This window comes from Kwoniella pini, chromosome 5 (genome assembly GCF_000512605.2).
Source record: "Kwoniella pini CBS 10737 chromosome 5, complete sequence".
Lineage (NCBI taxonomy): Eukaryota > Fungi > Basidiomycota > Tremellomycetes > Tremellales > Cryptococcaceae > Kwoniella > Kwoniella pini.
The window spans coordinates 1526532-1549904 of NC_091720.1; the positions used below are offsets into that span (position 1 = coordinate 1526532).

At 35.9% G+C, this 23373-nt stretch overlaps 12 protein-coding genes across 12 annotated transcripts; 6 read left to right on the forward strand and 6 right to left on the reverse strand.

Moving 5' to 3' along the window:
* Window positions 1-91: 91 nt before the first annotated feature.
* I206_104342 (uncharacterized protein) lies at window positions 92-1085 on the forward strand (the record flags this gene model as incomplete). Its single annotated transcript, XM_070202936.1, has 3 exons — window positions 92-316; window positions 378-675; window positions 745-1085. The coding sequence occupies 3 exons, from the start codon at window positions 92-94 to the stop codon at window positions 1083-1085; spliced, it is 864 nt and encodes a 287-aa protein (XP_070059037.1).
* Window positions 1086-1294: 209 nt separating this feature from the next.
* Window positions 1295-1998, reverse strand: I206_104343 (uncharacterized protein; the record flags this gene model as incomplete). Its single annotated transcript, XM_019155818.1, has 3 exons — window positions 1295-1365; window positions 1419-1554; window positions 1633-1998. The coding sequence occupies 3 exons, from the start codon at window positions 1996-1998 to the stop codon at window positions 1295-1297; spliced, it is 573 nt and encodes a 190-aa protein (XP_019010776.1).
* Window positions 1999-2320: 322 nt separating this feature from the next.
* Window positions 2321-3006, forward strand: I206_104344 (uncharacterized protein; the record flags this gene model as incomplete). Its single annotated transcript, XM_019155817.1, has 3 exons — window positions 2321-2539; window positions 2599-2674; window positions 2837-3006. The coding sequence occupies 3 exons, from the start codon at window positions 2321-2323 to the stop codon at window positions 3004-3006; spliced, it is 465 nt and encodes a 154-aa protein (XP_019010775.1).
* Window positions 3007-3372: 366 nt separating this feature from the next.
* On the forward strand, window positions 3373-5410 carry I206_104345 (uncharacterized protein; the record flags this gene model as incomplete). The annotated part of the gene is made up of 9 exons (XM_019155816.1): window positions 3373-3808; window positions 3895-4112; window positions 4186-4401; window positions 4460-4700; window positions 4765-4838; window positions 4905-4930; window positions 4999-5137; window positions 5210-5248; window positions 5327-5410. The coding sequence occupies 9 exons, from the start codon at window positions 3373-3375 to the stop codon at window positions 5408-5410; spliced, it is 1473 nt and encodes a 490-aa protein (XP_019010774.1).
* A 736-nt stretch (window positions 5411-6146) lies between these two features.
* Window positions 6147-7806, reverse strand: I206_104346 (uncharacterized protein; the record flags this gene model as incomplete). The annotated part of the gene is made up of 7 exons (XM_019155815.1): window positions 6147-6352; window positions 6450-6699; window positions 6768-6834; window positions 6905-6978; window positions 7063-7147; window positions 7239-7459; window positions 7660-7806. 7 exons carry the CDS (start codon window positions 7804-7806, stop codon window positions 6147-6149), a joined length of 1050 nt encoding a protein of 349 aa, XP_019010773.1.
* Window positions 7807-8394: 588 nt separating this feature from the next.
* I206_104347 (T-complex protein 1 subunit epsilon) lies at window positions 8395-11243 on the reverse strand (the record flags this gene model as incomplete). Its single annotated transcript, XM_019155814.2, has 15 exons — window positions 8395-8420; window positions 8538-8642; window positions 8731-8911; window positions 8967-9104; window positions 9171-9356; window positions 9422-9542; window positions 9616-9957; window positions 10028-10095; window positions 10183-10313; window positions 10454-10618; window positions 10764-10799; window positions 10891-10915; window positions 10976-11021; window positions 11089-11114; window positions 11193-11243. The coding sequence occupies 15 exons, from the start codon at window positions 11241-11243 to the stop codon at window positions 8395-8397; spliced, it is 1647 nt and encodes a 548-aa protein (XP_019010772.2).
* A 386-nt stretch (window positions 11244-11629) lies between these two features.
* I206_104348 (uncharacterized protein) lies at window positions 11630-12681 on the forward strand (the record flags this gene model as incomplete). The annotated part of the gene is made up of 3 exons (XM_019155813.1): window positions 11630-11791; window positions 11873-12234; window positions 12294-12681. 3 exons carry the CDS (start codon window positions 11630-11632, stop codon window positions 12679-12681), a joined length of 912 nt encoding a protein of 303 aa, XP_019010771.1.
* Window positions 12682-13106: 425 nt separating this feature from the next.
* Window positions 13107-15221, reverse strand: I206_104349 (uncharacterized protein; the record flags this gene model as incomplete). The annotated part of the gene is made up of 9 exons (XM_019155812.2): window positions 13107-13541; window positions 13617-13817; window positions 13907-14278; window positions 14351-14428; window positions 14503-14508; window positions 14592-14609; window positions 14681-14766; window positions 14827-14849; window positions 15175-15221. The coding sequence occupies 9 exons, from the start codon at window positions 15219-15221 to the stop codon at window positions 13107-13109; spliced, it is 1266 nt and encodes a 421-aa protein (XP_019010770.2).
* Window positions 15222-15303: 82 nt separating this feature from the next.
* I206_104350 (citrate synthase, mitochondrial) lies at window positions 15304-17266 on the forward strand (the record flags this gene model as incomplete). The annotated part of the gene is made up of 7 exons (XM_019155811.1): window positions 15304-15342; window positions 15477-15665; window positions 15843-16136; window positions 16201-16491; window positions 16552-16643; window positions 16706-17129; window positions 17201-17266. 7 exons carry the CDS (start codon window positions 15304-15306, stop codon window positions 17264-17266), a joined length of 1395 nt encoding a protein of 464 aa, XP_019010769.1.
* Window positions 17267-17581: 315 nt separating this feature from the next.
* Window positions 17582-19512, reverse strand: I206_104351 (mRNA surveillance protein pelota; the record flags this gene model as incomplete). Its single annotated transcript, XM_019155810.1, has 9 exons — window positions 17582-17837; window positions 17928-18044; window positions 18130-18320; window positions 18383-18490; window positions 18561-18667; window positions 18734-18853; window positions 18988-19249; window positions 19341-19406; window positions 19474-19512. 9 exons carry the CDS (start codon window positions 19510-19512, stop codon window positions 17582-17584), a joined length of 1266 nt encoding a protein of 421 aa, XP_019010768.1.
* A 512-nt stretch (window positions 19513-20024) lies between these two features.
* Window positions 20025-21156, reverse strand: I206_104352 (uncharacterized protein; the record flags this gene model as incomplete). Its single annotated transcript, XM_019155809.1, has 5 exons — window positions 20025-20318; window positions 20395-20706; window positions 20777-20911; window positions 20981-21006; window positions 21078-21156. The coding sequence occupies 5 exons, from the start codon at window positions 21154-21156 to the stop codon at window positions 20025-20027; spliced, it is 846 nt and encodes a 281-aa protein (XP_019010767.1).
* Window positions 21157-21599: 443 nt separating this feature from the next.
* I206_104353 (40S ribosomal protein uS3) lies at window positions 21600-22774 on the forward strand (the record flags this gene model as incomplete). Its single annotated transcript, XM_019155808.1, has 4 exons — window positions 21600-21679; window positions 21907-22182; window positions 22293-22577; window positions 22651-22774. The coding sequence occupies 4 exons, from the start codon at window positions 21600-21602 to the stop codon at window positions 22772-22774; spliced, it is 765 nt and encodes a 254-aa protein (XP_019010766.1).
* Between the last annotated feature and the right edge of the window lie 599 nt (window positions 22775-23373).

Genomic DNA, 23373 nt, shown 5'->3' on the forward strand with positions numbered 1-23373 from the left:
TTCAGTCATTCTCCTCCTTGACGATTTATGAATCATCCTTATAGCTTGATACCTAAATACAGCTTTCTTCCTTGAATTGAATCAACGCAAAATGTCACTTTCCGATTTAGCCGAACCATCTTCTACATCTTCCTCATCCTCTTCATCATCCCAGCAAACCCGAATAAATCTTACCGTACCTACTTCCCTTCTAATTCTTCCTCCTACAGCAGCTATCATAGGTCTTTCGATAGGTCTAGTAAGAGGTGGAAATAAATCAAGATTGAGATTTTTAGCTGAAAATGCTCATAGGCAACCGAAAACAATACAAGGATGGGTAAGTCTGAGATTTTTCTAATTATATAGTAATCTGTATTTATTCATCAAAATAATTGTAGTACTTTTACACGAAAACTCGAAATTATAGAGTATTTTTTGGAGCTGCAAAAACAGGATCAAGATTTGCTTTAGGTTTAGGAGGAGCAACGGCCGTTTATGTACTGCTTGACGAGAGTATAGGATTTATAAGAGAAAGACTAGTTGGAGTTAAAGGTCAAAATGATCCAACACCTGGAGGAAGGGGATTGTTAGAGGATAGTGAAAAGAAAGAAAGAATTAGTTGGAGAAACGGTGGTGTAGCTTGGGAAGATGGGGCGTTATCAGGAGGAATTATGGGATTAGGAGTTGGAACTATATGTAAGTTGTTTCTGTCTTACTCAAAATATGAAATGTAAATATTGATGATCAATGCACTTTCCGTTGTAGACCGACTACCACGACCGTTATTTATCCGATCAATCATAATGGGCACAATCCTTGGTGCTTTGACATCAACGATGCAAGTTGCACAAGCACATATTGGTAGATTACGTCAGGAAGAAGAATTGAAAATACAAAAAACTGTTCCAAATAAATCTGAGAACACCGTACCACTAACGACGGAAGAAGTCATTCCTGTTTCAGCTCCTATCCTGACAGAAAACCAAATAGCAGAAAGGACAGATATAGATACGAGAACAGGAGCAATGCCTGTCGATTTGATACCGCTGGATGATGATGAAGGGAAAGGATGGTTTAGTAGGTTGAGAAGTGCATTAGGTGTATAATGGCACTTAGGACGTGGTAGCATATACGATTATAATACAATACATAACGCATGATCTCGTGATGTTACTCGAGAAGATCACATTGCGTTTAAAGAATCATGAATATGATACAAATTACAAAGATTTCAGCTTGGGTATACGTTGATCGAGAATGATGGTTCAGTGATCGTTGAGTCATTAAATCTAACTTCGAGCAAATCTCGTATTTTCTAGGCTGTCACAGACGTGGAGTATGATGACAGAACAGGATTTGCGTTATCTGCGCAGACATCGCCAATCTCTGCTTAATCAATCAGCATCAATCATATTAAAAGAGTTACAGTATCAACATACCGATATTCCATCTATCGACAATATCACTTTCCCATAAATCTCCATCTTTTCTTCCTGCATTACCTTTCGACTTACTCGTAGTCAAAGAACTCGATTTGACTTGTTGTTGTTGTCGTTTTGAACGTTTATTTCTAGTCTACCAAATCAATATTTCCATCTCATCAGCTCATCGAGTATTTTAACCCGATAAGAGGATTCTAAAATTATTACTTACTTTACCTTTACCTTTTGTACCTTGAGAAGATTCGATAAATTTTTCTTTCCCTTGATCGGCCTTATCTTCATCATCTTGAGATTGACTTTGGCCTTGCTCTTGTTCTTGATCAGAATCCAAACTTTCATCACCTACTTCTGATCCCTCTTCATCTTGACCTTGATCCTTTAATATGATATTATCATCTTCTTCTTCATCTGAAGATGAACTCTCTGATAAGTTCTGATCTAAATCCATAGGATGTGATTTCATAAGAGGATGTGGCTTTGTACTTCCAAATCCTGCTGTAGGGGATGGAGGTAATTCTTCATTTGAAGCACGGACTGGTGTGGAGTTGTGAGAAGAAGGTGGAGTAAGCTCCGCCATCTTGGATGTCCGTTTGTCAAAGCTTGTGACTGAGAGTAATTTCTATCGTCAATTGATTATGCTTATGTTTTATGAGGAGAAGCAAATTAAAATGTAGTAGTAAAGAAGAAATAGGTAGTGCACAATGAGGTAAATGTTTGGTGTGACGTTAGATGAAGAATCAAAGTGGAGGTCTGATCACTTTGTTGTCGTTATTTCCTCCATAATGATAATCATCTCAACATCTCAAGGGAGTTGACTATGACTGGACACAAGTAACATTAAAGCGTGAAGATAGAACCAAATCATATCATCAAGTATCAACAGTTGGAGCTGCTGGAAAATGTCACTCGAACCAAAGATAAAAACATATTATCAAACCCTTCCTTCACCTTTACCTAATTCTCCTTCTTTCGTCTTTCACCTTACAAGATTAGTTGATACCCTTATGATTTGGGTTGGAACAGGATCACCTGCTGATCCAACAAGTGATATAGAAAATATCATTGTAGGTGAAAAGAAAATAGCTAGTGATTGGGCTGTAGCTATGCCTTCTAGGGGTGTAGGTTATTTCAACAACATTTCAAGCTTTGTGAATTTAAGCTGATTAGAAGTGTCCAGAATATACCTGTTACTGCTACACCGATTTATAGGGCTGGTGCAAGTGATTATGCTTTACCGATGTCACAACGCCTAGGTAGGTTTATCCCCTCTCTATAAACGATTTGCCCTGCACAAAGCAATGTACTACAGCTGTCTTAGCTCATCAAACGACCATATCCTATTTGAATCACCTTCATTCTCACGACACCAATGTCAAGTCAAACAAATAAATGTTGACGTTTCGCATCTCATATAGCTCGCAAATTTCCCAGCAATCAAATACACCTTTCACTATCATTACCTTCATCATTGACATCGCAAAGTGGACCCAATCTCGACCCGTATGCAAGCAAGTTACTACTGATAATGGAGAAAAAGCTAGTTACGTGGTTAAGTGAAGTGATAGAAGCTGAACAGACCGTCTAAGCGTGTAAAACGGGATAAAAATTGAGGAGAAAGAAGAGTTTAAACCACACAAATGTCTGTAAAATAGTCATCACTGATACCATGCATATATCTGATCCCGTATACTTCACTGGACCTCGCTTCATGTATTCTATGATTGCGTGTCGGTATAAGCTATGTGATGGAAGATGTTAAGAATGAATCGTACCATTATAATCAGGGTTATCATTAACCTATCGTTCGATTGTCATGACCAAAATACGCGTCAAAATCGTAATTCAAGTTTAAAATGACAAAATGACAAACAAAAGATTCCTCTTCTTCTTCTTCTTTGTCTTATCCCTTATTTAGATCAAGCGAACTTATAATTCATTAAGATACAACATAATGTCGGATACTCAAACTCCTCAAGAGGAAGGAACTACAACAACAGTAATAACAGCAACAACACATCTTACATTACCTGCAAATTCAATTCCATTAACATATAATCAACTTAATCCTAAATCAAATCCAATAGAATTTTTAGGTCCAATAGGTACTGGAACAATTTCAATAATTGCACCTTTATTTACTTATATCTTCTTTTATACTTGTAATGATGCTGTTGGATGTACACCAACAACATTATCAGGTTGGAAATACGCATGGAATTTAATTGGTAATTTCCCATCAGAAGCTGGATATTTATGGGAATGGAAATCTTTTTTAGTTTATTTAGGTTGGTATACTTATTGTATAGCTTGTTGGAAATTTTTACCTGGAGATGAAATTCAAGGTAATTTATTAAGAGATGGAACGAGAAAAACATATAAGATGAATGGTATGTCCCTATTTTCATAGCTCTTGGCGATCTCAAAGTATGGCTAGGTACATTGTTTTGCTGATCAGAATTCACTGGAAATATAGGTTTATATACCTTACTCCTGACTCTCGGTCTATCTGTTGGTGTGCTTCTCAATCCAGGCGGTATCGAACTATTTACTTGGTTATACGATCACTGGGTACCTTTAGTATCTTCAAGTTTAGTTATGGCTACTTTCCAAGCTTTATGGGTGTATGGATACAGTTACTTCAACAAAGAATTGTTATCCTTAGGAGGTAATTCAGGTAACTTCTTTTATGATGTAGGTTCCGTTGATCTGCCTTAGTCGAGCTTTTATTTAGGGGAGATTAAATCTAAATACGCGATTTTGTTAGTTCTTCATGGGTAGACCGTTAAATCCCCACCCTCCATTCTTCCCTTCATTCGACATCAAGACTTTCAACGAGGTTCGACCTGGTATGATCCTTTGGCTATTACTTAATATCTCTTGCGCATGCGAACAATACCTTAGATTAGGTACTATAACCGACTCTATGTGGGTCGTTATCCTTTTTGAAGGTTGGTATACTATAGATTGTTTGGTTACAGAGGTATGTCTTCAGCTTTTTCTTGAAAGATCAAGAGACTGATTGTGGGTGTTTAAATTAGCACACAATCTTGAATCAAATGGATATAACAACAGATGGTTTCGGTTTTATGCTTTCAATGGGTGATCTCACTTGGGTACCTTTTACCTATGGTTTACAAGCTAGATTTTTAGTTTTCCAACCTGTCAAAATGGGTCCTATTTGGACAAGTGTCGTGGTTGCTATTGAATTAGCAGGAAATTACATTTTCCGACAAGCTAATAATGAAAAAGGTAATTTCAGAGCTGGGAAAAACCCTAAGAGTAAGTATATTAAAATCCTTAAACATCTAACATGAATGAGCTGATGAGAAAATAATCGATATAGAATTGGAATATATGACTACTGAAAGAGGTACTAAGCTATTAACTTCTGGTTGGTGGGGTAGATCGAGACATCCTGTAAGCAGATCCATTCCCATTCTTTCTGTTTTTTATGATTCAGCTGACAAGTTCATTCTAATCCAGAATTACTTTGGTGATTGGCTTGTAGCGTGAGGTTAAATCACTCGTTCTTCATTGCTTTTAATAAAATGAGTTGACGATTGTTTTTTGTTTTTAGTCTTGGATGGTGTCTACCTACTGGATTCTCAACTCCTATTACATATTATTACATGATCTATTTTGTAATTTTACTTGTTCATAGACAAATGCGAGATGATGAGGCATGTAGACATAAATACGGTAAAGATTGGGATAAGGTATGTTTAAGTTGGTTGTTGGATTAATACGTTTTCTTGTGGTTTTATTAACTCGTTTTTAATACGTTTTAGTATTGTGAGAAAGTACCTTATAAAATTATCCCTTACGTTGTAGGTTTTCTGTTTTTTATTAAGAGAATTAAATTATCATGATAATTTGCTGATAATCTTCGTTTGTTTAGTATTAAGATCCGCTTGCGAAAAAATTATTTGTTGGTCAATCGAACAGAAGAATTAGGCGGAAATGATCTTTGGGAGATAGAAGAGCAATGAAAGATAAATACGAATTGAAAGAGCGAAGTGTTAAGAGGAAGTTATGAAATCTGAATTTGCGGGCACAATCAATATTAGAGAATTGAATAAAGTGAAAAAAAATGAATAATCTAAATTTCTCAATAATTTTTTCTTTTTTAAGTTAAATACAAGAAATATCAATTGAAAATGCATAATAATTTGAATCTTCTTTTTTAATGATATGTTAGTATCTTTTTTAAAATTAAATTTCAAGAGAAAAATGTAAAATAGAAATAAAGATTTTTCAACTGTATTTCTATAATTCTATCATAATGATAATAACTTATATTCTTAATTTGTAAGTATATTTAAAATACACATGCTTTAATAAAAATTCCAACTTCTGAAACTTTGTTTAAGCTTTTATACTTTTCACTTCCATCTTGATTGATCCGTATCGAATGGAATACATGGGAATGCCATCTCAATGTATACTTTATAAATTGACTTATGCGTTTCTTATCATCTTCTAAAATGCATTCGGGGAACAACAACAAAAAAATAAAAACGTATACATAGGTTATTGATATATATTCCTAATTGAATCATCCGTATAAAGTCTTATACCAATCTATTTGCTCTCAAGATCAAGTTTGTTATACACTAAACATCTAACCAAATGAATATGCACATGAATATGAATATATGACGAAAAGTTAATGCATGATGACATTAAAACAAAAACATACATCAAAACTAAATATAAACTTCCTTTTTACCATCTTTTTTCACCTTTATAATCATCATAAAACTTTTTCAAATCTTCAACATCTTCTTTTGAACCTAAAAATACAGGACATCTACCATGAATATTTTTAGGTACAACATCTAAAATTCTTTGTGTACCTGTTGTAGCTACTCCACCTGCTTGTTCAGTAAGGAAAGACATTGGGAAAGCTTCATATAACATTCTTAATTTACCTTTTTATTATTGAAAAAAAAAAAAAAAAAAAAAACATTTAGCATTTTATTTATTTTCTTTTCAAAATTAAAGTAAACATTAAAAAAAAAAACTCACCATCTTTACTTTTTTTATCATCTGGATAACCAAAAATACCTCCATATAATAAAGTTCTATGTACATCAGCTACCATTGAACCGATATATCTTGCTGAATATGGTTTACCGTTTGCTGGGTATTTAATAGATTCAAGGTATTTATTTGTTGGTTCATAGAAATGTAATGAGTTTCCTTCATTAAAAGAGTAAATTTTACCTCTTGATGGAATTTTTATATCTGGGTGAGTAAGGATGAATTCTCCAAGAGCCTATTTATCGTAAGAGAGAATCAGCTTGAATTTTCTTGTTTATGACATGACGAAACTGAAAAACTCACCTCATCAAGTGTGAAACCGTCTACACCTTGACCAGTCGAAAGTACCAAATTACAAGATGAACCGTACCTACGTAGAGACATTTAGCTCGCCAGCTAATTGTACAGCTGGATTCTAGCCTGTGGATGATTTTACTCACATGGTGTATCCGGCAGCGACAAGGTTTCTTCCAGGTTTCAATACATCTGCAACAGATGCTTTCGATGGGTCCTCCTAAACCAACATCATGAATTGGATTAACAGTCGTCTCTTCTGGACACAATTACACAAAGGATAATACAACTAAACTAAACTTACAACTTTGTAAATACCGAAAATGGTACCGACGTTAACACCCGCATCGATATTTGAAGAACCATCAAGAGGATCGAAAACGACAGCGCTGGTATAGGAATAGCAAGCGTTAGTCTGACAATAACGGGCTGTATGTACATCAAATGAACCGTAATAGCGAAAAGAAAAATAATACTCACTAAGTACCCTTTGATCCACCAACTATGATAGCTTCATCTACTTCTTCGGAAACCATCACGCTACATTTTCCAGAAGCTGAAAGGGCGTTTACCATAATATCATTTGATAAAACATCAAGTTTCTTTTGATCTTCACCTTGTACATTTGATGCACCGGCGAGTCCAACAAGGTTAATAAGTCTAGCTTTTCTTACATTTGAAGCGATATATTTGGAAGTGACCTATGTGTGATGGAAAGGGGAGTGAGATATTTAAGGAGATTTGAGTTGGGTAAAAGGAAAGATTGTTGACAATGCAAGAAGGAATGAAAGGATGAAGGGAATGTGAGGAATAATGAAAAAAGAAAAGTATACAAACATGAAATTAGTAATCTCTTCTTGACATTTAGTTGTTATGACCTATTAATAAGATTAGAACTCACTTGAATGGCAATTAATAATAAAGTTAAATCACCAGAAGCTTCTTCACCTAATGCTCTTTGTCTTGATAAAATATGTCTTGTAAGTGTAATTAAATCAGTAGTTGGAGGTTCTAAATCTGAACCAAGTGTAGTTTGAGGAGCTGCCATGATAAATTGGTATTATGAGTTTTTTTTGTTTGTTTGTTTGTTTGAAAAGTTAAAAGGAGATGTGAATTTGATCCAATTGTTATTCTTATCAGAAATCAAGAGATGAACGGATATATGGAATATGTATTTGAATTGTTTTTGGAAGCTTAATACTCAACTCACTTTGCAAGACGGATAGGAGATATGATATTTCCAAAGCGGTATATTGCGGACCGATTTAACTTAATGGAATAGCCGTACGTCACTTTTGTTACTTAACGCGCTAATCTCACGATTCCCCTTTAATCTTATAATCAAACTCCGGCCCGTTCACCGATTACTTTAACAGTCATACTCTAGTATTCCGCTTCATTTGATCGGTTTAATTCGGATAGATCCTGAATTTCCTGACTTCTACCCCCAATCTATGATGCATACTCTAAAATTCATATATATAAACGAAGTGGAGAATTTCAATCCCATTTTATATTTATCTCAGAACTATGCATGCATATGCTTTTGTGAGTAATCAATATTTGACATGACTTCATCACTCTCAACTGCGACTATAACTTCTTTGAGCCCTTTTCTTTACCCTTAAACACCATTCTATTCATCCTTAAATGCGGATGCATCTAGAGGAACGCAAAACGTCATTAGCATAAATTCGATTAAATGAGGGGATATGGTATATTTGATATTGAGGCGTCATTGAACCCCTTTGGAGGCCCACAACTTGAAAGAGAGCTCACCTATCACATCATCCACTCTCAAAATCATCCTGACAACTTGAGTAGCTAACAAGAATTGTTGTCGTTTCGAAATCAATGGGTCGTACACATGTTGAGTTTTCATGTCTGCGGAAGAAGAGTTAATGTAAAGGTCAGCTCTTACCCTAATTGAAAACTGATTTCTTCATATCACAAGGGGAAAGACGGTACTGACCATTCTCTCCTTTTCCGAGACAATCAATACCCAGTCTGGTGTTACCTTCAGTGACTTGTCTAGACTTGACATCCGCTAATGTGTCGATGGGCGATAAACCGGAGTTCTCGGCTAAGGCAAGAGGGATAGCGTCCAAAGCTTTGGAAAATGCTCTCATGGCGTATTGTTCGATTGTTGGGATCTGGATGAGAGAGGATAAGCACTGCGTCTGTATGAACTGTCACACGTAGACCCACCTCATCGGCCTTTTTAGATACAGCAATAGAAGCACAAATTTCCGCTGCACCACCACCATATACTACCCGGTTGTCTTTAACAAGGTTTCGTACCACACAGATAGCGTCATGTAATGCACGTTTAGCCTCGTCAATAATCTACGACGATAAGGAGGTCAGAACAATCTTGCGCGTGTTTTGTCAACAAGGCAAAAGGCCACCTACCATCTTGTTACTACCCCTTACGAAAACAGTGACAGCCCTGGTGTTTGCGCATTCCTCGATAACCAACATCTTATCCCTTGTTGTACCGAAAGTCAACTCTCTGACTAACCCTGCTCGTCCTAATTTATCTGCTGATAGATCCTCGAATCGAGGTACAATTCGTCCGTTGGTTGCGATGGCAATAAGCTGATTGCATCATATCAGCCATCAATCTCACTCACACAGATATCAAAATCATCACCATGACTCACCTCGATTTCCGGTCCTCCAACCCATCTGACAGCCGGTAATTCATTTTGCATGAGCAAGTGATTGGCTTCATCGTCAAAACCCCATTGACAGATGACAAGGTTCGCTCCAGTATCTTTCACCCTACGTCGCGTTCAACGATCAACATCGATTACTTGCACTCGTCTTTGCAAAGGCATAAATGAGTCGTACTTACATCTTGATCATATCCAAGAACTTTTCTTTTTCGTACTCCCTCAATTTCTTGTACTCCTCCACACTTTCGATATCAAGCTTATGCTTGGTTTTAGGTCTGGGAGGTTCGAATGGACAAGTAAGGATAGCAAGTTTGGCATCTCTTACGACACTTGGCATTTGAGGATGAGACATATCCTTGTCGATAACTACACCCTTGACCAACGATGTGTCTTCGAGCGCTCCACCAACTTTACCATCTACTTTAATCAGTTCGAAGTCTACATCACGACGGGCAAGATCCGCTACGGAGAGTACAGCATCGACTGCTATGTTGGCGAATTTGTCGTGCGCTATAGAAACACTATACCATTTCACAATGAGTGAGCTTGAACCCCACTTGAGTAAACGATAGGCTGCAGAATGGAACATACATCTTACTACCCAAACTCGTCTTGGCGGTTTTGAGCAAGTTGGTGGTGTCTTCTTTACTGAATTCGATCTGTAGGCGAGGTCAGCTAATATCACCATGACAGAGACCGCCAATAGTGAATGATAGGACAGCATAGCTTGATTGAAGAAAACCTACCTTGTCGGCAACCCTGTCAAGCTCCTGCACAGCAACCTCACAAGCTTTCTCGTAACCATCTGCAATCCTGATTGGGTGAATACCCCTATCTAGCAAATCCAAGGCGGATGACAATAAAGCTCCAGCGAGAACTACGATGATAATGTCCTTTGATTAGCGCTAACGATCCGAGACAGAATGCTGGGCACTTGTACTGCTACTCTGGAAGGGATAACGTGAAATTAAGGCGGACATGAATCAAGGACCGGTGCGAGAGAGGCAATTTACTCACCTACAACACCGGTTGTACCATCTCCAATTTCATCATCTTGTGATTTCGACACTTCTACTAATAACTTAGCGATTTGATGTTCTACTTCCATTTGACCCAAAATTGTAGCTCCATCGTTGGTTACCGTTATCTCTCCATCAGGCGATATAAGAATTTTATCGAGACCTGACGAGCAAAATCAATGGTCAATACACCGTATATTATCAGAGCATAATGATCTTGGAGAAGAAGCGCAGGATATTGAGACTTTGCACAAATGCGCGCTACCGCGTTCATTTTGGCTATGAGAAGGCAAAGGGCTGAAACTTACCTCGAGGTCCCAGTGATGATTTGATAATATTAGTCACTAAGCGTTGGAAATCGATCATCAATATTCTTTGTAGGGCTGAATAGTCTTACAGGTGTCGAGCTTGTGTATCTGAGGAGATCTATCTCACCTGATCGAGCAGCAAGGATATGACTCTATATACGAATTCAATCATCAGCGGTCTGCTCTTTGTCTATCGAAGAGAACAAGCTCACCCTTATAGCTTCTAATCCATGTGTCCTAACTTTCTTTCCTTGCTCACTGGAAATTTGAGCATCATCAGCTTGATCACTTGTACTTACAAATAAGCTATTATATGCTGACTTACCGAACAATGATGAATGGTCTACCATTCTATTGATAAATCAAATATGAATTAGTAAACTGTTGAAAACCCATTTACAAAAGTGTTGAAAAGAAGTTAGAACGTACCTCATCTTGAGCATAAACAGCTTGTCCAGGATCTATTTGACCTACAGACATTTTATATTCTCTGCTATAATATGTTGAGAATATATAAACAAATTGATAATGAAAGAAGAAAATTCACTCAAATATATGAACTATATTGAAGCTGAAACGCGCAATATTCTACTGAAATTATCCAACATTTAATCTTGTAGCTTCCATCATATTATTATCGAAACACGCGCGGACCTCTTTTTAGGCGTCACATCATGGAACATATGATATTGCAAGCCTATGAATATCATATACTGAGTGAACACTAAAAGTGGAGGTCAATCAAAATGTCTAAATATCATGCATGATCTGTTTACTTGTTGCCGAAGTCTATTCTATATCAAAGTAAGAAAAGGCATAACGATATACATACACTCAGATAAGTATATTACCCAAATCAAACGGATATGGTCAATAAAGGTAAAAGTAAAGATCTCGCAATAGGCGGTAGTAGTAGTGGTAAGGCGGAAATCTTAAAGTCTATTAAAGTTGAAGAGCCATATCGAATGAGAATTACTTCAGGAGGATCTATTTCAAGTTATGTTGAATTCGCTATACGATTTTTGAATGTAAGTAAAATATTATTTTCCATCTTATACGAAATTGATTCGTTTATCTGGTATTAATTTGAATGTCTCATTGGTAATTAGGATAATCCACATACACCTTTAATATTACATACACTTCCACTTGATAGCTCAAAAACAAATACAAATACATCAATAAATTCAGAAACAGAATCATCATCAACAAATTTAAAATTTAATAATTTTTTATCATGTACAACAAATATACCACGTTTAATTTCAGTAATTGAAATTATAAAACGTAATTATATTAATCAAATTCGTAATTGTAATAATAATTCTTCTTCTTCTTCTTCAAAAGATAAAATAAGAATAAGTAAAGGAATTTGGCAATATAATTTTTCAGATTTATATTATCCACATATTAATGAATTAAATATAATTGAATCAAATAATTTAGAAAGAGTTTTAAATGGTAATTTAAGGTATGTTTTTTCCACATAAATAAGTTGATTGATTTTTTTCTAAAAAAAAAAAACAATAGACCTAAAATGATTCATCATCCTTATCTTGCTATTACATTATCAACTATACCTCTAGAATTAGAAAAATTACAAAAAAATACAACTTTACAATATATTTTAGTTAAAAAAGAAAATAGAAATAAGAAAAGTAAAGGTTCACTAATTGATAATGAAAAAGAAGAAGAAAAAGAGAATGATAATGATAATGAAATTGAAGAAATATCAAAAGATCGACCTCGAATTACGAATATAGTTAATAGTATTGAGAAATCTAATTTGAAAGATAAAAAAGAACTTAATTCTCAGACTTTTGCAGAAGTGGATAATCCGAAAAAGATAGGTATCAAACGGAGTTCGGATGTTGAAAGACATAATAGTTTAGGGAAAAAAAGAAAAACAGTAAAGTAAGATGATTCGGTTCAGTTTTGATCAATAACCAAGAATTAACGATATGAAGTGTGCATTGTATAATTATGAATTTGTATTTTATAGCATATGTAGAAATAATGCAAGATGTTGTATTAGTTGAGTGTCCATGTTCTCTTATGCGACATGTGATTACCTTTATGTGTATGCTACAGTTATGGTTTTCTTCCTTATACCAAGATCGGATCTCACTGATTCTCTTTTCGATTCAATTCTCCCTTTTGTGTATTTTTTAGACACCGGAGTTTTAATATTATATATCATCCAGCCTCTTTTACCTTCATTCACGATCATTGCGACTTGAAAATCATTCTCCTCCTGAGTCAAGTATCACACTAAAAAAGATTAAACCTTTTCTGAATCTTGGATTTTCTAACTTGTCAATTCCATTTTTTGATTGTAATTTCCTAATTTATTGGATTTAAACTTAATTCCCTTTTAACAATTTCACCTTCAATTTTTAAATCAGGTTTTTTTCCAGGTAATTCAATTAATCCATCATTATCATTTTTTTGAGATTTTGCCCAATCTAAAGTAGGAAATTCTAAATCAAATTTAATAAAAATATCACCTTTTTTATTTGTTCCTCTAATTGGCATACCTTCATTTTTAATAATATAAATTGAATTTTGTTTAATAATTCTTTCACCTTTTTTTGATTCAATTTTAATTCCTCTTCCATCTAAATGTATAAATAAAATTCTTGAAAATCCAATTAAAGCTTCAGATAATCTAATTGAAATTAAAATTGATAATCCACCAATTGAATTTGGTTGAGGTTTAAATGATGGATGTATTTTATATCTAATTAAAAATATTATATCTCCTGCTGGAACTTCTGGCTAAAAAAACATTTTAAGAAAATCATTGCGATTAGATGAATTTGAATTTCTCACTCGAATAATTAAATAACTCACTTCTTCATCACCTTCACCTCTAAGTGCAATTCTTTCTCCATCTTCTGTACCTGGTTCAATCATAAATTCTATTCTCTTTTTTTCTTTTGTGACTTTTAGACCTTTACATTTTTTACACTTTTCTTTATCCCTTATTTTTTTACCTTCTCCATTACATGATGGACAAGGCGATTTGACTTTACCTAATAAGCCCGGAGCGATCTACATTCATAATTTTCAATTAAATTAGCGTTTTGAAATCAACTTCAATTCGCCGCAAAAGCAGAGTAAGTGGGATAAGGATGACTCACATGTCGATCAGTGAAAACAATCCCCTTTCCTTCACAATTTCCACAATCTCTAGGTTGTACACCAGGTCTAGCTCCTGAACCTTTACATCCAGTACATATTCTATCTCTTTCTATATTCATCACAACTTTCTTCCCTTTATAAGCATCTTCTAAACTTATATCATATGGTACAGTTGTATCTCTTCCTTTTGTAGGTTTTCGACGACCTCTTGAAGAATGACTTGAAGGATCAAATCCCATATCAAATTCAAATCCACCTCCCATACCGAATCCACCAAACATTTGTTCAAATATATCATCCATATCTGCTCCACCTCCTCCCATTCCTCCTCTTGGTGGTCCATCCGGTCCATGCGAATCGTATGTTGCCCGCTTAAAATTCATACAATCAATTAGTGCCATCCCGCCAGAATGATTTCAGATTCATATGCAGACAGGACTCACATCGTTTGGACTTGATAGTGTTTCGTAAGCTTGTCCTATTTTTTGAAAGGTTTCATGGGCTTCAGGGTTGTCTGGGTTCTAGAGAGATATATGAATTATTAGTTAATGCTTATGATATGTGATGAGTGGGGGTTTTGGATAACTTGACTCACCTTGTCCTACATCATCCATGACAGATACGCCTTCGGTCAGTATAGAAATACTTCATTGGCGAAAGATGAGTCACTGTATCCTAGCTCACGGGATGATGTTGCATTGCCTGTAAGTAGCAGCATGATGTTTGATGAGCAATGCTCAAGAGATTCACCCAAGACGTTTAGCCTTACACACCTTCTTCTTGTACGCCTTTTTAATCTCGGCATCGGTAGCATCTACCGAGACCTCCAAGAGGTCATAGTAAGTCGTATCGACTACCACTGTATCATGTAAATCCCATTAGTATATTCCTCAGTATGTACCAATAATCCTGCACTTACTAATTCGGGTTTGTAATTGCTCACTACAGTAATGATAATGTCGTTTTAATGTCAAATCAATTCAAGCTTCTTGCTAATGTATTTGTATTCGAGAATAATATCGTCATTCTTACATTACTTCTATACATCAACTTTCAAAATATCGATTATATCACGTGATCATATTTCGGCTTTTCGGTGTCATTCGGCTTATGGGAGATGGTGATGAACAAGTGGGTGCTCGAATAAGATACCGGTCGCGTCTTCCCCAAATTACCGGGATGACTTTTGGGATTATTTGATATTTCGGATGGGATGGGATAGGGAAAAGGGGCTGCTCCGCCAATTAAGATTACCCTCGTCATTCACCATCCTATCTCATACCAACCAACTTGCTTTTTTTCTATCTTTCTCATAATCTCAACTTTTGTTTTTCTTTTTGCTCTCACAAGGCCATTTATCTCTCTTTCCCATACCTTGCCATTGATCAATCTCAAAATGAGCTTCATCGCTTCCAGATCCGCTCTTAGAGCTCAGGTAAGTTCCGCGAATCTCTTATCAAAACCAAAGCAAAACATCTTTGTATTGCTCGGCCATATCTACTTTTAGCCGATCTTCTTATTTCTCAAAAAACCTTAGACATTCAACTAACGTTTTAATCACTATCACAGCTCAGACCATCTTTGGCTAGAACTTTCGCTTCTACCCCTACCGCCTACGCTCAATCCCTCAAAGAGCGATTGTCCGAACTTATCCCTAAAGAAATCGAAAATGTTAAAGCTGTCAGAGCTGCTCACGGTAACAAGAGCTTCGGTGAGGTTACCGTTGATCAAGCTTACGGTGGTATGAGAGGTATCAAGGTGGGTTGAATCTCTTCTCATCCTTGCCCCCTTGCACCTCACATTCTTCGAACTATCCTGTTTAGACCAAGGTGTTCGGCTATTATTTCTCTCACACCATGTCTTCTTTGCACTCCTGCCATCCTGCAACAGGCCGCGGACTAAGCGAAAGCTGATATCATATACTCATCTGCTTAGGGTTTGATCTGGGAAGGATCAGTGTTGGACGCCGATGAGGGTATCAGATTCAGAGGATTAACCATCCCTGAAGTCCAACAAAAACTCCCAACTGCTCCCGGCGGTTCCGAACCCCTCCCGGAAGCTCTCTTCTGGTTGTTGGTTACTGGTGAAGTCCCAACCGAAGAGCAAGTCAAGGGTCTTTCTCAAGAATGGGCTGCCCGAGCTGAGCTCCCTAAATTCGTTGAGGAATTGATTGACCGATGCCCTAACACCCTCCACCCAATGACCCAATTCTCTATCGCTGTTAACGCTGTAAGTGTTTCTCGAACTCCTGTATGTTGGTGGACGCCTAACCAATTCTGCAACCGTCTCATAGCTTAACCACGACTCAGCCTTCGCCAAAGCTTACTCTAACGGTGTCCACAAGAGAGAATACTGGAAAACCACTTTCGATGACTCCATGGACCTCATCGCCAAACTTCCTAACATCGCTGGTCGAATCTTCAGAAACGTTTTCGGTGATGGTAAACTCCCAGCTATCGATGCTAACAAAGATTACTCCGCCAACTTGGCTACTTTGCTTGGTTACGGTGACAACGCCGACTTTGTTGACCTCATGAGACTGTACATCACCATTCACTCCGACCACGAAGGTGGTAACGTTTCCGTGAGTTTCCCATGTATCTTCTCGATGCCTGAGATTTAGCTAAATATTGTGCTCCGCAAGGCTCACACCGGTCACTTGGTCGGTTCCGCCCTTTCTGATCCTTTCCTTGCCTTCGCTGCTTCCCTTAACGGTCTTGCCGGTCCCCTTCACGGGTATGTTCTTTCATATCAAGGCAAATTTTGACGATTACCCAAGCTGATCATTCGCTATACAGTCTTGCCAACCAAGAAGTACTCCGATGGGTTCAAAAGATGAGAGCTGCTGTAGGAGAAGAGCCATCTGATGAGAAGGTTGCTGAATACGTTTGGTCTACCCTTAAATCCGGTCAAGTCGTTCCAGGTTACGGTCACGCCGTTTTGAGAAAGACTGATCCTCGATACACTGCTCAACGAGAATTCGCTCTTAAGCACCTCCCCAATGACCCAGGATTCAAGCTTGTCGGTCAAATTTACAAGATCGTTCCTAACATCTTACTTGAAGCTGGTAAAGCCAAGAACCCATGGCCTAATGTAGATGCTCACTCTGGTGTCTTATTGACTTACTACGGTCTTCACCAACAAGACTTCTACACTGTTCTTTTCGGTGTTTCTAGAGCTTTCGGTGTTGTTTCTCAACTCATTTGGGACAGAGCACTTGGTGTAAGTCCAGCTCATCTATATAATCAATCACAAAGTGACATTAGCTGATCAATGTGCATACATAAACGCAGATGCCTCTTGAAAGACCTAAGTCATACTCTACTGAAGCTATCAAGAAGATGTTCGAAGGTAAATAAACGGGTTAATTCGGGTTGGCTTTGCTTCGCATGAAAATGGAGATCTTTACAACAGTTATTTTTTAATCTGATGTATGGTGGTAGACTAAAGGTGAATGCTAAAAGTATATATATATATTGAATTTAATATATTATACAATTGCAGTATATGATTATTTGGAATGAATTTTGCATATATCCCATAAATTTTGATAAGAAGTTTCATTCATATTATCATTGATTTTATTAACATGAAAGGATGTGCATTTTTTATACATATGATAATAATATTAAGAATTGTAAAATAATTAAAATTATTAATTTTTTTTCTTCTTTTTATTCTTCATCATTATCATTATCATCCAAATTTATACCATTTTTTTCATTTTCAATTCTTTCTTTTTCTTCTTTTTCTTCCATTTCAACAATTTCAATATCTAAAGGATAAGTTAAAATTGCTGCTATACCTGTAATTAAATTTAATTGTTGACCTGATTCATGCATTGAACTAAAAATTAAAACTTCTCCTCCTTTTGATCTAACTGATTCAACCATTTCAACATAATGATTACGTTTAATTGGATCTGATGAACTATTATTTTAAATTTCAATAAAAAAATATCAGTATTTTTGAATATTGATTATTGAAAAATTCCCAAAAAAAAAAAAAAAAATGACTTACCGAAATAAATCATCTGAAATTAATAAAGTTCCAACTGCACCTCTATCTACAGCTAATGCAACATGTTCAGGACCATACCATGCTCTTAATTCATCAGTAGCAAGCATTTTATGAAACCTATCATCAAAAGTATTGATAAAAAAATTAATAAATTAAAATTAAAAATCTGTACAATAGGTTTTTCTTTTTTTAAAAAACTCACTTATCTAATCCTAAACCTTCTTTTGCAAATTTAGCACCTTGTAACATTTTAGAAATTTCTGGTGCTCTTAAAGCTTCTACTAATCCATGTACATGAGAAGTATTAGAATGTACTTTTATCCATTTTGAACGTGATTGAATTAATGGTTTATTATTATTTAAATTAGCTTGTTGAAATATATAATCGTATAACTAAATACGAAATTGGATTTTAAGTTCAATAGCAAAAAATTAACTGTGTCAACAAAACTCACAGTATCTTTAGTAAAACCTGGTGAAGCTATTACTATTGCTTTTAAATCTTGAAAAGGTATTAATCTTAATATAGCTTGATAAACAGTTGATAAGAAATTTTCCATTGCCTATGAATTTATTCGTGGAATTTTAGTGTAAAGCTCGAAACAGGAGTATTATAAATGAAATCGAAATCACTTTATCATGTCCTGATGTACCTCCTTTTCTTTTTCTAGGTATTGATGTATCTATTCTTTGTCTTACTGTAGTCATATGTTCTGACAAAAGACAAATTGCAGCGGTACCTATCGAAGAAAACCCAATTAAAATACCTTGTAGACTGAAAAATAAAAATCCTATTTTCGATTTACCTTCTCCGCAAACAATTGCACCAATTTCAGCACCTCTACCTTCAGCTGTACTTTCTTGTATACGTTCTAAAGCAACTGAATCCCATCCTGTAACTTTTGTTAATCTAAAATCTCTATTGGCTATAAAAATTGTAAAATGATTAGCTATGTTTTTCCTAATATTTTATTTTCCAAACCCAATAGGAATCCCCAAAAAAAAGATTAAAAGATTAAAAAATATGGTATAATTAAGTTGAAGCAATTTTGTAACTCACCTTCAAGATCTAAAGTATGATATGCACCTAATTTAACAAATTCATTTTCTTCAATAACTTTTCCACTAATTTGTAATGAAGCAGTAGGTTCAATTTTTTTATCTTGATTTGATGAAGAAGCAGAAGAAGAAGAAGCTGCAGAAGAAAAAGTAGTTTTTGTAACTTCTAAAGTTAAATTGGTTTTAACTCTAAAAGAATCAGAAGATCCAGTTGAAGAAACTGTTTGAACTCTACGAACTGCCATTGCTCTAACGTGATCGCCCTATGAATGTTTTGAAATAAAGGAAAATATCAGTATTAACGAAAAAATATTGTTTCTTGTGTTTAGGAATGTTCGAAATTGATAAATTTACCTCTGATATTAAATTATATACATGCCACATGTCTTCATCATCTTCAGGACGAAGTGTAACATACCCCTAAACAAGCAAAACGGTTTCATTAGGTAAATCTTGGTATAAATACGTATCATCAAATTTAACTTACCGATCCATCCTTCTCTACATGCTTATTGACCAATTTCATATTAACTAAATAGGTATATTGGTCGATAGTTTCAATTAGTATATGGACTGATATCCTTTGTTCGATGAGGAGAAATCGAAAAACAAGATGTATTAAACAGATTCCTAAATTGTGATATTGCAACAAGCTCTATCAATGTTACTCGTTGTATTGAGGTAGAATGCTACCTTATCAAGAAAGTGCGAAATTCAGTCAAGATATAAAAGCAAAATTCATACAATGTATGATGAAAACGAATAATTTCATTCGAAGAACGGTTACCTATGACGCCGGTGATATTAATCCTTAATTTTGGGTTGGATCATTCATTCCGGCAAAAACGTGGCAATTAACAATACCTCTCTTTATAAACCAACTGCAGTCGTACATCGAATGTATATAAATATCATTGTTTACATGATATTTGACAGTAACTATTGATAAGCATTATGTAATTTATGCATTAAATCAAATCATTATACTTGAATCATCGTGAAAATCATCAAAACCAATACCAATACTGATACTAATACTTAATCCCACGAGAAATCTTCTTCGTCTTCTTCTTCTCCTCCCTTACTTTTACCTTTTCCTTTACCTTTTGATGTATTTCTAGTTCCACTTTGACCTACTGAATTTGCAGATGATGTAGCGTCTTCTGAAGATAATCTAGCTGCTTCTTCTGCTCTAGCTAATTCTATCTCATCTTCTGCTGTAGTAGGATGAGCTATCGTTGTAGCTTTTCCTCTAAACGTTAAAGGTAATGTATGATATGTTGAAGATTTCAAATGAGCTGCGTATGAATACAAGAGAGTTATAAAATATATCTTTTGAAAGAGGAATATTCTATCAGCTTGATTGCTTTCCACAATTGCAAAAAATGATCAATTAAGTATAATTTACCTTGAGTAACCATCCAGCAATTAAAGTCCAACCGGCGAATACTTTTTCTCTTTCCCAAATTTCTCCAGCCAAAGCAGCTCTCAATTCACTTAATCCTTCATTATTATCATTTTCTCCTGAAGGTTGTGTAATTTCACCTCGAGATAAAGCTAAATTTATTAAATCTTGTTGTGCTTGAGAATTTGCAGTTCTTCTTCCATCATGAGGTACAACATACCAATAATGTAGATAAAATATGTAGTGAAAGATTGTTAATAGGATATGATCTAGAGTATAAAGGTGAGAAAGAAGAAGTGTTGGAGATGCCGATTCCTAATTGAATTATTGATTTCATCAGGTTTACTCTTGGCCATGAAAGGATTGAGCTTGTAAATGAGCTTACAGATTTAACAACTTTCAATCCCCATAAGAAGGCAAATAAAGTTCCTGTCGAATAAGCATAGAAGAGTAATTGAACAAAAGATCCTCCAACTAAGATCGTTATTAAGCCATATAATCCAGCTGCTTTGTTAATTAACTTTGTATGATCGAAGATGGTATATCAGCTTGGCTACCTTACATCTTCAAGTGGGTTTAAGTAGCTTACTCCGAATAACAGTATGATTTCCGCACCTAAAGCAGATATATTAGCGATACTCTTCGGATTATGAAAATAAAGGTTGAGAGGTGAATGCTTAACATACCAAGCTTGATGTCCAGTAGTCCTAGGAATGAAGAGAATATCGGTCCAGTACCGCCTGGCCGCCTGAAAGTAAGCTTCATCAAGACTATATATCTCTACTCGAAGGGGATCGTAGAGGTATCATGAAGAGTCGGTGTATGTCACTGATGATGCTCGAAATGACTCTTGGACATCATTATCTATCATGATTTCCTGCTTGAGCCGACGTTGACACGCGACTGAAATCACAATGTGCCTGATATTCAAAAAAGGGACAGTACAAGATCATTCAGGCTGATATAATCTGAGAATGAGACATCACAAAACGCCACTTGTATATTTCCGATGTTTAGTATCAAACTCCGAAAAGAAACTTGATCATCGAGATTTCTTTTTTGTTGTATGGTGCTGCTGGTTGTCCTGTATGATGTCTGATCGACTGACTGGTTTGCTCTGCTCACTACCACTCACAATCTTATCATCATTAATTGGATGAATTAACCTTCTAAATCCTTCTTGATTTATCCCTCAAAAATCAACAAAAATGTCTTCATCTCAACAAATCTCAAAGAAGAGAAAGTTCGTCGCTGACGGTGTCTTCCAAGCTGAGCTTAACGAGTTCTTGTAAGTGTAATTTCGATTTTATTCACCGGAAGGAGGATTAGAGGAAATAAAATATAAATCGGAATGAATAGAAAAGACCTGAATGAAAGACAGACTTTTTATATTAGTAATGGGATGGCATGCTGACATTCGCTTGATCTATTACCTTTAAATTGTTCTTTTCATCGATAATTGTTTGACGTCAACTCTCTTCCACTCATCTACACCATCCCTTCTCAACCCTACAGCACCCGAGAACTCGCTGAAGAGGGTTACTCAGGATGTGAAGTTCGAGTCACCCACGCTAGAACCGAAATCATCATTAGAGCTACTCACACTCAAGATGTTCTTGGTGAAAAAGGACGAAGAATTAGAGAACTTAAAGCTTTAGTTGAAAAGAGATTCAAATTCCCTGAAAACTCTCTTGAGCTTTACGCTGAGAAAGTTCAATTCAGAGGTCTCTCTGCCGTTGCTCAAGCTGAATCTCTCCGATACAAATTACTCGGTGGTCTTGCCATGCGAAGGTGAGTTTGGTTTTGCTATTCAAATGATCTAAGAACAAGTCCGCCATATAGCTATCCGCTTTATCGGGCGTTTATTGAGAACACTTGCTTACGTTTGTTTCGACTCTTAGAGCTTGTTACGGTGTCCTCCGATTCGTCATGGAATCCGGTGCTAAAGGTTGTGAAGTTGTTGTCTCTGGTAAACTCAGAGCTGCTAGAGCTAAATCCATGAAATTCACCGATGGATTCATGGTTCACTCTGGTCAACCCGCTGCCGATTACATTGATTACGCTGTTAGACACGTCTTGCTTAGACAAGGTGTGCTCGGTATCAAAGTTAAGATCATGAAACCCTTCGACCCAGAGGGTAGACAAGGTCCTTCCAAGAACTTGCCAGATGTTATCAACATGGTTGAGTGAGTGCTTCTTTTCTACTTTTCTGTATCGTATGAGAAAAAGAATACTGATACAAGTAATGTGTAATAATAGACCTAAAGCTGAAGGTGCCATTGAGATTCGATCTGAACACAAAGAACCTCAAGTTCAAGCTATCCCTCCTCCTCAAGCTCAACAACCTCAAGAAGCTCAACCAGCTGCTGAAGGTCAATACTAAGCTCCTTTTGTTGGATTGAGGAATTAGTTGAGATGGAGATAGATTGATAGGAAGTCCTTGTATTATTGGGTACTTGGTAGTGCTTTTTATAGCAGTGATGGTATTGCATATCACCCCAATTGACTGATTGCACTTGAGATTTCGTATTAAGGTAACGTTGCAGACACATTCGAACTTGCTGGGAAACGTGAGGATGAGTTTGTTTATAGCCGCATTTAAGGAAGGAACTGTCACTTTACAAATAAATATTAAGAATAAGCTTTGTTCATTATCAAACAATCATGATGTTAAATATACGCATTGAAGCTATTGAGTCATCGTATGCAATTGAATAGGTATATCAAAATACAACAAGATTGATACTTGGATATACATTATGGTATACAATATATAAATCGATCAAACATCAAGCGAAGACTGTTTCTTTCAAAGGTGTAACACAGACTTTTATGAAACGATATAGAAATGGAAATACGTATTATTTTCTTTTTATTTCATAGCCTTTTTTGTCATTTATATATCAAACACGTGTTTAAAGGGGAACAGTATAGTCGTTTGGCAAAGAATCGCCTTAAATTGATTCTATGTATACCTTCTTC